General features: G+C 51.9%; 1 protein-coding gene across 1 annotated transcript in view; it reads right to left on the reverse strand.

Moving 5' to 3' along the window:
- Positions 1-1,103: 1,103 nt before the first annotated feature.
- The window catches only part of DDC (dopa decarboxylase), a 55,881-nt gene continuing 42,302 nt past the window's right edge, over positions 1,104-14,682 (reverse strand). The window contains exons 7-9 of the mRNA XM_029233560.1: positions 11,510-11,576; positions 5,735-5,829; positions 1,104-1,175 (exon numbers count right to left, since the gene is read on the reverse strand). Coding sequence (XP_029089393.1) covers positions 1,104-1,175; positions 5,735-5,829; positions 11,510-11,576 — 234 coding nt within the window. The remainder of the gene's footprint in view (positions 1,176-5,734; positions 5,830-11,509; positions 11,577-14,682) is intronic.

Raw genomic sequence — 14,682 nt, forward strand, 5'->3', positions numbered from 1 at the left:
ACCCACAATCCACCCGTCAGCTCCCTCGGACAGTGTTTGCACCCGACCCAACACCCCAGCAAAACAGAATTACATCTCAACCCAAATTAAAGTTTGAAAAAAGGGAGTTTTGACACGCTGCAAAAACTAGCCTTAAAGTGTTCCGATCCAGGTAAAATAGACAAACACAACCACAAGAATACTAACATTCATAAAAGCTGTATCTTTTATCGGTTCTTATTAACATTGCAGAAAAACTGTAGCCCAAATATGAATGGGTTTTAAAATCATGTATCAGAGTTTGGGTCAAAGACTGACAAAAAAGAGAAATTGATTTAAACAGAAGTGAAGCACTGAACATGTAGTTTATCTTCAGACAGAGTTCAAGGGGAACTGATTACTTGGTGAACTGACTCTAGCCGGATTACGTGAGAGCTGGTTTCCTCACCTTTCTAAGGTGGAAAACCATTCACTTAATTACACAGTGAACAATTTTGCACAAAATTCATGCAAAGCCTCCTGATCTCAAGATTCATTAACCACCTTCTTACTCTAAAAAACTCAGAAGAACTAGTTTCTAGTAAAATCCCTTTCCACTCCCAGTCATCATGATTTCTTTAAATATTATCAATGTAGTGAAATACCAGCCACTTTCATTTTGGAAGTTTGCAATTCTTTTTTCTTGCTCTAGAGATAACCAATGTGATGCTGGTACTGCTGGTAAGAATTTTCAGGAAACTGCTTAGAAAACAGAATTGCTTTTATTTTTCCTTAGCAAATGCTTTTAGGCATATAGACTTAGATTTATTAAACATTTACGAATAAAAACATAGAAGCAAATGATTTAGAAATACGTGCTAAGGTTACTAAGCACTGTTTTTATTAATACTAGATAGATTAGACCAGAGATTTTCTCTGTTATCCTCTTTTCTTGTGCCAATATGTTCTAGATAACAGCATACAGCAGGGTCAGATTTAGCAAGCATTCCACCCATGGCTCAGAAACGCAGGCAAGCAGCAAGTGATGTATGTGCTTCGCCAGCAATGGCACCTCACCTGCCAGGTTTCTTTCGTATAAACTATTCTAAGGAGCAGGGTAACTGACATCTAATGAACAGGGCAACTTACCACATGGCAGAGCAGTCAAAATTCACCAAAAGCCATTTGTGGGGATTAAAGTTAAATGAATCTGCATACTGCCAAGGAATAATAACAACAAAAAGAAAACAGTTGTTAATGTTTAGCTATAAAACAAGACCTCGTACATAGTAATTAACAGTTTGCAGTCTCAAATGAAAACCAACATGACCAGACAGAGGAGAAGGGAAGCAGCTGAACCGTGGGGTTTGGGGCTCGAGGGCACTTGGGAAGTTCTGGGCAGCCACCGCTCCTACCTGAGCCTCTTTTCTTTCATTTTCAAATCCTGTCTCATGAAACATGAAGCTAATGTAGATCTGATTCTGGGCTGAAGCGCAAGGGGAGGAAGAGAGCTTTGGAGCCAGAGAATCGGGGTTGGCTTCCGGGCACAACCGCCTGTCCGTGTGGCCTGGATGGGAGTTCTGCTTCGTGGGGAAGGCGTGCAATCACAGCCACAAACTCTTCAGTGCAGCTCCCGAGGGTGACGCAGAAACCGTCCAGTGCAAACACTGAGACTGTCGCTGCTCCGTGGCTATAAAGCCAGCCAGCTCGGTGGCCCAGGGAACCACGTGATGAGAAAATGGCTACTGACCTCCTGCAGCTCTGGTTAAGCGGGGAGACCTGGCAAGAGAAAAGTCCCTGGGCCATATGAAAACGACCGCCAGGTAGCCCTCAAGCTGGCTCCCCGCTCAGAGGCGGAGGGAAGGGACTGGCTGAGCCGGGCTGGGATGTGCCTCAGGGGAGGGTGTGCCCTGCAGAGAGACACCCACAGAACCAGAGCGACGCTGAGGTCCGCTGGACGTGAAGGGTACCAGGTTGCCGACTGAAAAAAATGCACAACCTAAAAGTTGAGTTATGTTTTTTTTGGCGGACTTTCCGAGAACTTCAAGCCCAGAAGACAGCATCTCAGGTAGCTCTGAGGGGCTGCTCTGAAGAGGCAAGGGGGGAGCCAGGATCTAGAGGGGTTTTTGCAACAAAGACCAGGTAGTGGGAACATCAAAAGATTACTGTTAATAAAAGAAAACCAGACATCTCAAGTTAAGGAATTTAGCTCTTTTCTATGCATCTATGGGAAGATGCAAGAGTCTGGGCTCACTGAAATCACCCCTTTGATGGGCACCTCAGCTACCTGGGGCCAGTGTCGTGTGCTTTCCCACCCTGAGTTCCCTCAGGGCTCACCTTCAGGGCGGCTGTAATGTGATGGCTTGACGGCTACAACATCCTTTGTCTACTGATATGGCAGCAACATTTTCCTACAGGAATTTATAAGTGAGGGATTGGAATGAGATAGTATCTAGAGCCTTCCTATTATGTATGTGTTAAACCTAATTTGGTGTAGGGCTATCACACTTGGATCAAGGGATGCATTTCGAGGACCCCGGATAATTGCAAATATGCAGAATTTCAAAGCATAATCGGAGCCCGACCCTGCCAAAGGTCATGGGAAGTTTCTGTCATCGTGAGGAGACCCACCCTGGCAGCAACACAGACACAGTTCATATTTGGGGGGGCTTGCCTGCTTTGAAACTGTGAGTCCCAATTCATTTTTAATTGGAGAGATTCACAGTTCTACTTTCCCACATAAAATGAGATGTAATTCATGGCTTATGTTGCATGCTTTCAAATTTGCAGTCTGAAGTCACATAAAATTTATCCACATTTCAAACTACTAGCCAATTCGGAATAATCAAAATTTTAATTCACAGGTGCTCTGTCAGACAACTGGACCGATCTGGCCTGGGAAATACTTTATGCATACGTTTCCTCAACTTTATGAACTGGCAAAGTTCTCAGAATGTATGTATCATGATCAGCAATGGGAAAGTGAAAATTTCGTAGCTCATCTACAGTAATCAGGCTCAGCCCATTTTTTTCATTTAGTGGGTTTGGTTCTTTTGCCCACATTGATGTAATAGATCAACAACGGTTCCCGTTTATCTAAATGTTTTCTCCTTTATTTCTAAAGACACCCTCCACATTCATCGTGCTCATAACAGTAACAGGGTCCCTTCCTGGATGCCAGTGGTAACAACTGCCAACAGCTGGCTCTAGGTTCAAGTTCAAGTGTCATCCCATTTTCAAGTAGAAAAATGAGAGATTTCAACCACCGAGACTGGCCAAGGAGGGCAGTCTGCGTTTTCACTGAGCCATCACAAGCGGCGAGCCCTTACGATTATCAGAGCGCCGGCTCTTGGCATATCCTCTGGCTGAGGGACAGGACCTGGGTCCACCTGGAGGCCACATGGCTGCATCTATAATTGAAGCAGAATGATGGCAGCGGCCATGGCAAGGCCCCAGCTGGGAGGAACCTCGTAGGGGGTGGGGAAGCTTCGAAGTCTCCCCAAGGCCGTGGGACACCTCTTCTCCATCCCAACGAGGGAAGGGAGAGGGGGTAGCCAGGAGGGGCCGACAGGGAGATGCGTGGTCACCAATGGCAACCTCACCGGTCTGCCCACTCTGGGGGAGCAGATTCATTTCCCTCGAGGTTCCAATAAAAGCAATATTGAGAAAGAGACAGGAAATGACAAGTTTCATTTGTTGATAACGGGAAACAGAAGGTGAAAGAAGGGGCTTTGTTTGCTTGGCATTTTATTAGTTCCCTCCTGGGGGCTGATCTGTGGAAACGTCTTTCATTACCCACTGCGACGTTTTCTTCCGGCTGATGGAGAGGAAGGTTCTTATCTGCAGGGAAGGGCTGGGCCAGACAGGATATTGCACCCCTTATCTGCGAGCTGACCAGCAGGCCCTCCCAGCCCAGGGACCAGTGGCCACAGGAGGACAGATGGCAATGACTCATTGTTGGGTATGAAATCCTGTCTGCTGCTGATAGGATCTCACTGCAGCCCCACCACGGGGGTGGTCTGACAATTGGACACCCCCATGAAAGTGAAACCTCGAGCTGTGGGTTCATGGGCAAGAGAGGAGTGTAAGGGGGACAGATCGTGAGATTCTACACCTGATACTCAGAGTTAGAAAAGACCAGGCCTTGGGAGGAGCACATACCTCCCAGATGAATACTTTGCCCTTGGTCCCTGGAGACCATAGGGACAGACATTCCCAGTGATGTGCATCGTCACACACAAGACCACAGGACCACAACAAAAGGTATTTACATGGTACAGAGGTTTATTCTTCACTTCCTAGCACCAAACACCCACCTAACTAGCTACCAGCCATGAACTATAGAGGCCAGTGTGAGCTTCCCGTTACCAGAAGTTCTCATGTACTACACCCCTTCCCAATATTTCCAGAGGTCTCTGGAAGCTCTATTTACCCACCGAGGATTGATCTAAGCCCTCGCACACATTCAGTGATCAATAAGTAATTATTGAATGAACGAGTGAATAAATGGATGGATGTGAGGGAGCTATAAACCAGAATGCGCCTTCATTCATTAGTGATAAAGGCATTATTCATCCCAAAGAGGGGAATTTTGTATTCTATGCCTCTGACACCCACTTTGCTGGTATTATGGTGTTATGAGAATCCAAATTAGTCACTAGAAAATTGATCGGCGGCAGGCAAGAGAGCAGAGGGAGGTTTGGAGGGATGGTCTCTCCAGGTCGTGGTGAAAAATGACAGTGGTGTGGAATGCGTGCATAGCTTGCTGTATGTAGACGCTGCTTCTCAGCCCTTGAAATATGGTTAACTTCTCTGATGCTTAAAACAACCCCTCAAATGAGGCATGATTACGAAATCCATCTTGTGAGGTGGGGAGAGGATACCAGCCTGCCCGAGGGGACATGGCTGGTCCTAGGGCAAAGCCAGGATGCAAACAGGCTGTCCAAGGCCCAAGACCACGCACCTCGTGAGGTCAAGGTCTCAAGAAAACCCTGCCTCTGAGCACGAAGCCATTACTGGCCTCCTTTGATTTACTATCCTCTTCCCCCGCTCACTGACAAAGTCTGCCACCCTGGACCCTTCATGGCATGTACATCTGAGTCCCTGGCAAGGAGGAACTTCCTGCCCCGCAAGCTGCCGACAGTGAAACCCGGCTCCAGCCTGAAACAACTCATCACTTAGTGTTAACTCTGCACCCTGGAGAAGCAGAGCATCTGTCAAGCGTTTTGGTGGCTGCTTCTCTAAAGCAGCAGATACTTTAGCTGGCGTTACAGGCCATGTTTTCCAAATTCTGAAAGTGCTCAGGACATTTCAACGCACTGGTGGCTGTTTTTTCCATCTCAGTGAAAGTGAACATCATACTCAGTTGCGTGATCAGAACATGACTATTGATCCAGGTCACATGGAATTGCAGGTTGTTTTTTAAAAAAATATCCCTTGATCTGAAACTCATTCAGATTTTATTTTCTTCCTAAACAGTTTCCCACCGTTTGTAAGCTCAACTCTATCCTATCATGATAGCTCTGCCCAGGATTTGCAGACGGAGAAATAGTGTAAACGTCAGGTGTATTTTGAGAAGACAAGGCTGTATGATCGGGAAGGTTCTCACCCCTTGTCACAGGGAAGTGTAACCTCCACTCATCACAGAAACTGGTTTGGAAGTCATTTGCTGAAACGAACCACAGTAGTAAAAATTATAAATGTCACATCCTTGTAAGGAGAAGTCACTGGTCACAGGATACCTTTTAAAAACGCTCTTGTGGAAGAGCATACTCACCTCCACTCCATTCAGAAGATGCCGGAACTCGGGGCAGATGAAGGCGCTGCCCGCGTAAGCAGCGTCCACATGCAGCCACACGTCCTCCTCGCGACCTGAAGCCCAGAAGCAACCTGTGAGCACTCGGAGGGCCGCCCTCATCCCGGGGTCAGAGCACCTGTCCCAGCCCAGCATCTTCTCAAATACAGTCTGTCAAGAGCGTTTGTTGGCCTGATGTCTGCATCCCTGACAAGCAGCGATGCTGAGGCAGAGGCCGTGTGCTACTGGCCCCGACGGTGCCTGGCACGGGGACCAGAGCTCAGAGGACGCGTGGAGGTGAGGGGAATCCCTGACCCTCGGTGTTGACCCTCACGCCCAGCAGAGCCCCAAGGAACCAGCCTACCCCACACCAGCAGCCCGTCCACCCACATCTACTCCAGGCAGGTGCCATGCTCTGCCCTCCCCACCCCACCCTCGGGGAACTTTCTCCTCGATTCTCTTGGGTCTGAAATCCTTCCCACAAGCATCTCTTAAGGCTGGGACCACGCAGCCCACACTGGTCTCTCCAGGAAGTTCAGTCACCTGCTTTACGCTTCCTGAGATCATTCTCAGCTCCCTTCATAAATGAGATTTTTGTGTTCCAGCCGTACTGGAAAAGTCTCGCGGGAAGGGCACCTGCCTGACTTTGAGCTGGGATAGAGTCCTGTCTAAATGTGGTCCCTCGGGACTTCCCTGGCGGTCCAGTGGTTAGGACTCCGAGCATCCACTGCAGGGGACACGGGTTCGATCCCTGGTCGGGGATCTAAGATCCCACATGCTACATGGTGCGGCCAAAAAAAAAGTAAAATAAAAAATAAATGTGCTCCCTCAATTCAAGCGTATCTGGGCTCAACTCCCATCTCCAGCCACCCAGCCACCATGTGGTCTTATTGCCCTCCTGCAAGCTCGTTCCCCTCTCAGCAAATGGAGATGAAACAGCACCCAGACCTTGAGGGAAAAACTAGGTAACACTCGTATGTGCCCGTCACGACACTAGGACAGACTCGCTCCTAGAGCAACGGGATCCCCGTGATTATTTCCTGCCTCCGTGCTGTAGACTGCCCACGGCCGTGAAATACGCAATCAGGAGAGGTTGTGGGTCTGCAGCAAGGGGTGGGCGTCCTTCCCTTCCAGGGGCGGAGCTGCACCAGGAGCACCAGATCAGGGCACCCTGGCAGGGGTCCGTTGACACCTGCATTTGTGCTGGTGGATGGATTCACGGTTCACTTTTGCGCGCGTGAGGCCGATTCATCACACACGACGCTATGAGGTGTGAGGAGTGGTTCTGAGCTCTGCTGATAAAAGACAGAAGAGGCAATTCAAAGCCTCGATTCAGTTTGATCTTCAGGATGGAAGGGATGAAGCCTTTGGTTGCATCAGGATCAAATGTGTCCGGGGGGGGTGGTGATATCGCCACAGAGGATCACGCTGAGTGAGCCTAAAGCACGTCTTACGGGTTCATCGCTGCACTCAGACCAGCCTCCCCAGGTGCCCGTGGAGCCCCCCATGGATGTGGCCGTGAGCCAGGAAGGGAGAAAGGGGATCAGGAAAGGACAGGACGGCCGCCACCGCTGCAGCAGTGCTGTCACCTGTTGCTGCTACAGCTCAGACCCGCTGAGGGGAGGGAGACGCTTCAGACGCACGTGCAGGATAGACACAAAATCTCAAGGCAGGTCTGTGCTCTCCTTGGGGCCGTGGGAGCTGCTAAGGGAAGCTGCATTTTCTGATGGAGGCGCTTGGGTGGAGTTTGACTGCGTCCGGCTCAGGACTGAGCAGCGAAGGGTCAGGCAGACAAGGCAGGAGGGACACAGCCGTGAGGGCTGGAGGAGGGGACGGAGTCTGGGAGCTGCAGACGGGCTCTCCTTCCCCCTCGGCCCTCACCCTGAGAGAGGGATGCTTTAACACAGTAAAGCCCACACCCCCTTACTTTAGCCAGGCCTACCCCGGGACAGATGGAGGAGAGGAGATCTGACCCTGAACCCCCAGGACAGGGCTGTAACGATGCCAGCCCCCAAGTCTCTGTCACTCCAGAGGATACGGGAGATCCAAGAGGGGCAGTGTGTGGGGAATGATGGGGGGCCGCTCAGGGTTTCGAAAGCGGGGCACCAGAAAGAAGGTGCCAGAGAGAACTAGCCTTACCCCAGAAGAGCTCTGGCCTTTGCCCTCGGCTCCAGGGAGGGGACCTCTAGCCCCTGGAAGGCCTGGCCTGAGAGAAGTTGTGGCCCCCAGACGGCCATTCCATGTCAGCCCTGAGTCCTGAAGGACTGGGAACGAAAGGTATGAGCTGGATGTCCGGGAGGGGCTGGGGAAGGAGGGCAGCCTCCCGGCCAGTGTGTGACACAGCCCAGTACAAACCCTGACACCGAAGGCTCGGCAAGCTTCCCTGGCAGGGAGGGCCCGCTCTCTGGGCCTACTGTCATGCATCAGGGCTGGTTGGGGGGACCCAGGGTGACTTCACAGGAGAGGACGACCCGAAGCCCCAAGTTTGGACCCTTCCCCACTCTACCCCAGGCACCTCCTCCTGCCATAAACCGTAACCACAAGTATGCTCTCAGGTGTGGAGCATCAAACCTGAGGGAAGCTTTGGAAGCCCTGACCTTGGAGCTGGTGTCAGGACCAGGGACAGCCTTTGAGGGACTGGATTCCCTCTAACCGTGTAGTTGGCCTAAAACCCCTGCAGGAGGAACTTCCAGACACCCGTGGGGAGTGGATTCCCAATGGGCTTCTCTTCTCTCCACGGGGAGGGGAACAGCCTCGAGCACCATCTCTGCATCCCAAGTCTTACGCGTGATCGGCTGGCAGCACAACCTGCCTTCCGTGCCCACCGAATACGGTGGGTTTCTGTAGGGGTCAGGGGTCACTGAGGCCCCAAGGCCAGAGCACAGGAGTCGCATGCCCCAGGACGAGGCCCACCCAGCACGCAGGCAAGGCCGCCTCGACGGGGAGGTTTCTGATGCGTCCAAGAGGGAAGGGGCAGCCCCTGTGCCTGTCGGGCCCCCACTGCCTTGCCTGTTTCCTTTCGAGGCCCCCGTGGACAGGAGCAGACAGGCCTCCGGCACCATCAGCTACAGACCCGCCAGGCACCCCGCCCCCTGCCACACCCCTGGGACCCCAGCTTCCCACTTTCACACTGCCTGCCTGTCTACCTGCAACTCTCTGCCTTCTTTTTTTTCTTTTGCGGTACGTGGGCCTCTCACTGTTGTGGCCTCTCCCGTTGCGGAGCGCAGGCTCCGGACGCGCAGGCTCAGCGGCCATGGCTCACGGGCCCAGCCGCTCCGCGGCATGGGGGATCTTCCCGGACCGGGGCACGAACCCGTGTCCCCTGCATCGGCAGGCAGACTCTCAACCACTGCGCCACCAGGGAAGCCCTGCAACTCTCTGCTTTCTGTTTCTCATCCTGTTCTCAATAAAATCTGCCAGGAAATTCCACTGACCGGTCCAGGAGGACCAACTGAAACAGTCTCTCCGGCAAATTGTTTGGAAAGGAGCTAAACAGAAAGTGTCTCCTAAAGCAGCAGTTGGGAGAAAACCGAGTTTTGACGTGCTCTCTTGGTCACGCGGTGGTGTGCAGATAAATAATCTGAATTATTTTAATGGTGTATTCCAACCGCACGGGAGAACAAGGTGGGCCTGGTCCTGTCTGAAGTTAAAGGATGCTAAATATTTGGCGACTCAAGTAAATGACGTCAGAGGAGGGGAAGCAGGTGAAAGGCACTCATTCACCGTCAAGTCACCACCAATGATTAGCAAGAGCATGGCTGGTAATGAACAGAATTGCCCAAATCGGCTTCGTGGATAAGCCTCGGCAGCGAGTGGAGCGTTGTGGCACTCGCCACGCCTGCCCAGAACAGCCTCGGCATCTGGCACCGTACGCATCACCGATCCAGGTCTTCCCATGGCCCCCAGGCCCGAGCGCAGGGGGAGCCCCAGGACATCACGACAGCCGGCGCTGGGGCGGCAGGACCCTGTGGGCTGTGCCCGGCAGGTGACCTGGCCCTCTAATCCCATGGCCCCGGAGTGACATCAGCCGGCCGCGGGCCAGGACGTCCAGCTCCCGGCCTGACATCTGAGTCCAGGGGCTCAGCGCCTTGGCCTGGGTCCAGGGTTTGCAGCTCATGAGGCCACCGCTGCAGCCACGACTGGCTTGTCCCTCCTCCCGGCTCCCAGCCCCCGGCCCTGCAGCCCTGCCTCCGGCCAGCTGCTCGGACAGACATCTGCCACGGTCACAGTGGCGGAGCCCATGGGAACGGGCCAGGCCACACCAGCGGCCACTTGACCAACCAGCCACCGGCTCCACGTCCCTCAAAGCACGAAGGCTCCTCTCTCGCTCTTTTTTTTTTTTTTTTTTTTTTTGCGGTACACAGGCCTCTCACTGTTGTGGCCTCTCCTGTTGCGGAGCACTGGCTCCGGATGCGCAGGCTCAGCGGCCGTGGCTCACGGGCCCAGCCGCTCCGCGGCATGTGGGATCTTCCCGGACCGGGGCACGAACCCGTGTCCCCTGCATCGGCAGGCGGACTCTCAACCACTGCGCCACCAGAGAAGCCCTCCTCTCTCGCTCTTGTCTCGCGCCCTCTCCGTGCATTAACTCGTCCACTCACAATCCCATTGCTTTACAATAAATGTTTCCATCTCTACTTCGCAGATGGGGGCGCAGCTCAGAATTGAGGCACACGGCGTCAAGGGTGGCCTGGGCTGCACCACGGCTGCCTGTGACGGAGCCCTGCCCAGCGCACTCCATCAGACTTCCGTCACACCGGGGGAGAGAGGGTCCACTCCCGCACCCCCTGAGTGTGGTCCACAGGCAGACCCAGGTGAGGAGAGGCGAGAGACCGCTGGGGTTCCACAGACGGGCAGTGAGCCAGGTCCCAGGGGCACAAGCCGCAGCTCGGCCATGAAACACCCAGACCCTTCCGATGACTCCTGCCACCCGGCCCTCCCCTTCCCGGGGCAGCAGCTCCGCCTGCAGCGGTGGGACAGGCCCTCCTGCCCCGAGGACAGAGGAGGGGTGGGTCACAAGCCAGGACCCCTGCCTGAGGAAAGGCTTTCTGGCCACAGAAAACCTCCTGGGCCTGCTGAGTTCCCAGGGCCTCAGCTTAAAGAAGCCGCTTATTCAGGGCTCACCTTTGAATTCTCTGAATTCTTGCCTCTTGGAGAAAACCTCAGTGCTCCAGTGAGGGGGAGGTGAGGGGGCCCGGCAAACACACGAAGCACACACTCTTCTTGGGAGAAATCCAGTTTTTTGATATTGACTTGCTTAATCACTTTAATTTGCTCAATTATATTCAGGAATTCCAAAAAGGCAAAAAAAGATGCTGGAAGACCTACTCCAAGGACAGAAAATTCTCCTGCCATCACACACACGACCCTCTGAGAGTGTGAAGAGCTGATTCCCCTCAACCGGGGGCAACACAGCCTTTGTAATCTGTCATCACTGTTATAGTTTTCTTCCCAATAGCGTGTTGGTACAGCTAAGCTTAGCTTTTGTCCAATTAGCCTGAATTCTGAGTTTATGGGGTTCAAGCTAAGGAGGTTTTTGTCACTGTAAACACGAGAAGAGTTTGGCAAACTATCCTGCAATAAGTTTAACGATGTTAATATTATATGAATATATTTTATTACTATATAATTATATTACCTTTTATATACTACATTATGATATGAAGTTAATATTATGAAGGAGAGACCAAAGAGGCAGTCTACTGAAGTCCCCGGATACTGAGACCATTTTCCAAAAGAAAATTTTAATCAGATACTTACAGATGGGACCCACTTCTAAGAGGTTGTCAAAAGAGCAGCAGGACGTGGTCCCCAGCGTGGCCACCACCTGGAGAGCAGGAAGCAGAGGTCCCTTCAGCCCTGCATCGTAGTCACTGTCGTACCCTACACACACACACAGCTACCACCCCTACCCAGATGGGGCCCACAGCCTGAATACACATGCTGGCTGAACGTGTGCTGGATGGAGAGGTGAGTCTGTGGATACGTATTTAATATTTGCATGGAAGCATCATAACGGGTTGAGAGAAACAGAGCTGGTAACAGAAAACTAGACTGTGAGATTACAAAGGGCACTGGCACAGATTTCCCAGGATGCCGAGGGACGGGAAGGAAGGCCCGGACCGTGTGAACAGCGTTCCCTGTGTTCCGCTTTATTGATACAAGTGTGTATATTGACTATAGGGATATCATTCCTTCCATGAAGTAGGGAGTCTGGATTTTCTTAGCTGAGTGTGTGTGTGTGTGTGTGTGTGTGTGTGTGCGCGCGCGCAGAGCAAGCACACAGAATGATGCGCACGTCATCGGCCTGGCTGGGGCTGCTCCAGACCTCGTGCGATGCTTCTTCTGGATCAGCCTCCGGGTCAGCTCAGAGATGGACCAACGGCATCACTCACTGGTGTTCACCTGCTGCCCTTCTCTCTGAATGAAACTGTTCCCAAAGATTAACTTCAACCCTCAAAAGAAGAAGCTTTGCTCTCCTAAGGAAATTCACGAGAAAGCCCTCCCGACCCTGAAAATATTTCTTAAAGGGTGTCCCGAGAAAGCTTTGAGAACGGTTGGTCACCCAGCTGGGAGACGTGGCTGGGAATTCTCTGCCGTCTCACTTCTGCTCCCTGAGCGCCCTGCAGCTCTGTGATCACACCTGCGCGCCTGACTTGTAAATTCCCACTCACGAGGCTGTCTCTCCCTCCTGACCCATGAAACTCTTGAAACCAGGGTCTACGTCTTATTTCTTTGTGTTGCTAGGAACTCACACTTTGCTGGCACAGAATAGGTGCTGAAACATTTGCTGCATGCAAACGCTCTCCAAATGATCAAAAAGCATCTTATGTTTCCAAACCAAAGAGCCTAATTGATTTACAATGGCGGGCACAGTCTGGATAATGAAATTTCTCTTTCGATGTGATAAGGCTGTGAAATTTCATTCAATCTGTGTGGCCTTTATGGAGCCCCCAGCAATGCTCTGTGCCCTGAGAAGAGAGACACAGGGGTCGGAAACACGCAAGCTAGGAAACCTGAGAACCCAGTTGGAGGCCTCTCTGGTGCATTTCGCCTGCAACCACCTGCGTTTGACCTGAAAACCAAATGTGTCTTTCAAAGAGAGTCAAAGTGCTCTGGCCAGGGGGGGCATGGGTTCCGCTCTGTGATGGCTCAGCTGACACAGTCACCTGGGCCGGAGAGAGTGTTGCTTTGCTATTCAGGTGTGGTGAGGCCAACAGGTTGGGAGGACATTGCCACTAAAAAGATAGCTCGTTATACCCATGGGGAGAGGGGATGCCATGCCATGCAGAGCCACACAGGGAAGCGTCAGGGTCACTCAGGAGGCAGAGGGAAGGGAAAAGGTGGGCGGGAACTATGGGTTCCCTGCAGAAAGGAACAGGTGAGGCCAGAGCAGGCAGGCTTAGGATTGACAAGTGTGAACTCTTTCAGGTGATTTCAGCAGGCTGTGAGGCACAGGGACTGCCCTGGTTGTCTGGTCCTTGGCTCTGGGGGGATCGGGGAAGGAGAAGTGTGGCCTGGAGTGTGAGAGACTCGTAAAGCGGAGGTGGGCAGGGCTTGTGGGCTCCGGGTGGCTGGTTTGCTTAGGAAAGGCTCACTTGCCTTTCAGCTCTCCAGGAACTGGCTAGACCTCCAGGGTCAGCAAGGTCCTTAAGACATCCAGGCATCAGCAACACAGAAAATAAAAAGGCAAGATGAATACACAGACATTGAAGCTCAGCATTTGGGGCAAAAAGGCCGGGACTGGAGGCCCAGTTCTGCATCACATTGGCACCTGCTGGGGTTTTGTTTTCTCACTTACAACACAAACGCACTAGACCAGGACCTGCCCAGACCCTAAGGTCTGCGGGTGTAGACCTTCCAGCCTCAACGTTTCCCGTGGCTTCTCAGCCCCTTTCCTCCCCGTCTCTGTGCCCATCCCCTCCCTGGTCCAAGTGCCAAGCATTCTCCACGTCTGCTTCATCTTGACAAGATAAATGACTTAGTGGGAATCCAAGTCAGTGAGCGATTTTTCTCTTGTGTTTGCAATATATAACTGAATACTAAAATGCTTTGTCTAAGGGACCTAGTTTGGTAGGTAGAGCACGGAACTCTTAAAATGCTTTGTCTATGTCATAAACCATGTAGCTTCAAAAAACCAAAGGATGATTAAACCTTCTTAATATCACTTGTCATTTATTTTCTCAATTTTAAGAGTCTCTTAGGAATGACGCTTCTGTAGTTCAGCACTTCCTTCAGTTTCATCTCATTTTCCTCAGCTAAATTCTAATGGAAATAAATGCCATAGCTTCTGTTTTTAAAATTACACTAAACATTAAAAATTATTAAATTGTTGTTAAAATTATTTTCCATTAATGTGTACACAGGAGTGTGTCTAGAACGATTCCACCAAATATTAGTACTGCTTGTCTCTTACGATGAGATTTGGCTAATATAAACCGTCTATTCTTAGCTTTTTATGTAGTTATTGATGTTTTTGTTCTGAGCATGGAGCATTCTGTAAAAACAACAAGAAAATGCCCAGTCCTAGGAGTGGCCTCAGGAGAGAACACGTCTCAGCCAGGCCTGGGAGCTTTGCAGAGATTATATCCAGTCATCACGACCCTCCTGAGCTGGATGCCTTCAGGGACCCCTACTTTACAGTTGGTTTAAGTGAGTCTCCTGTGGCGGGGTCGGGGGTTGGTCCAGGGACACGCAGGCAGGAGCAGACCACAAGGTGAGCCCAGGTGCGTGAACTCTGGTCCTGCCGCCTAGAGAACGCAGCATGCTGGACCGTGCCCGAGGCCCTTCCAACCGACCCCAGCCCTTTGCGGCTCACCGGGCCGCACGTGGGCGGCACGGGGATCCAGGCTCTCGCGAGGCTGTTCCAGGCGGGCCGGAAGGGGGCGGTTGGAAGGGCCTCGGGCACGGTCCAGCATGCTGCGTTCTCTAGG

This window comes from Monodon monoceros, unplaced genomic scaffold, assembly GCF_005190385.1.
Source record: "Monodon monoceros isolate NGI ecotype Baffin Bay Population unplaced genomic scaffold, NGI_Narwhal_1 Super_Scaffold_2, whole genome shotgun sequence".
NCBI lineage: Eukaryota > Metazoa > Chordata > Mammalia > Artiodactyla > Monodontidae > Monodon > Monodon monoceros.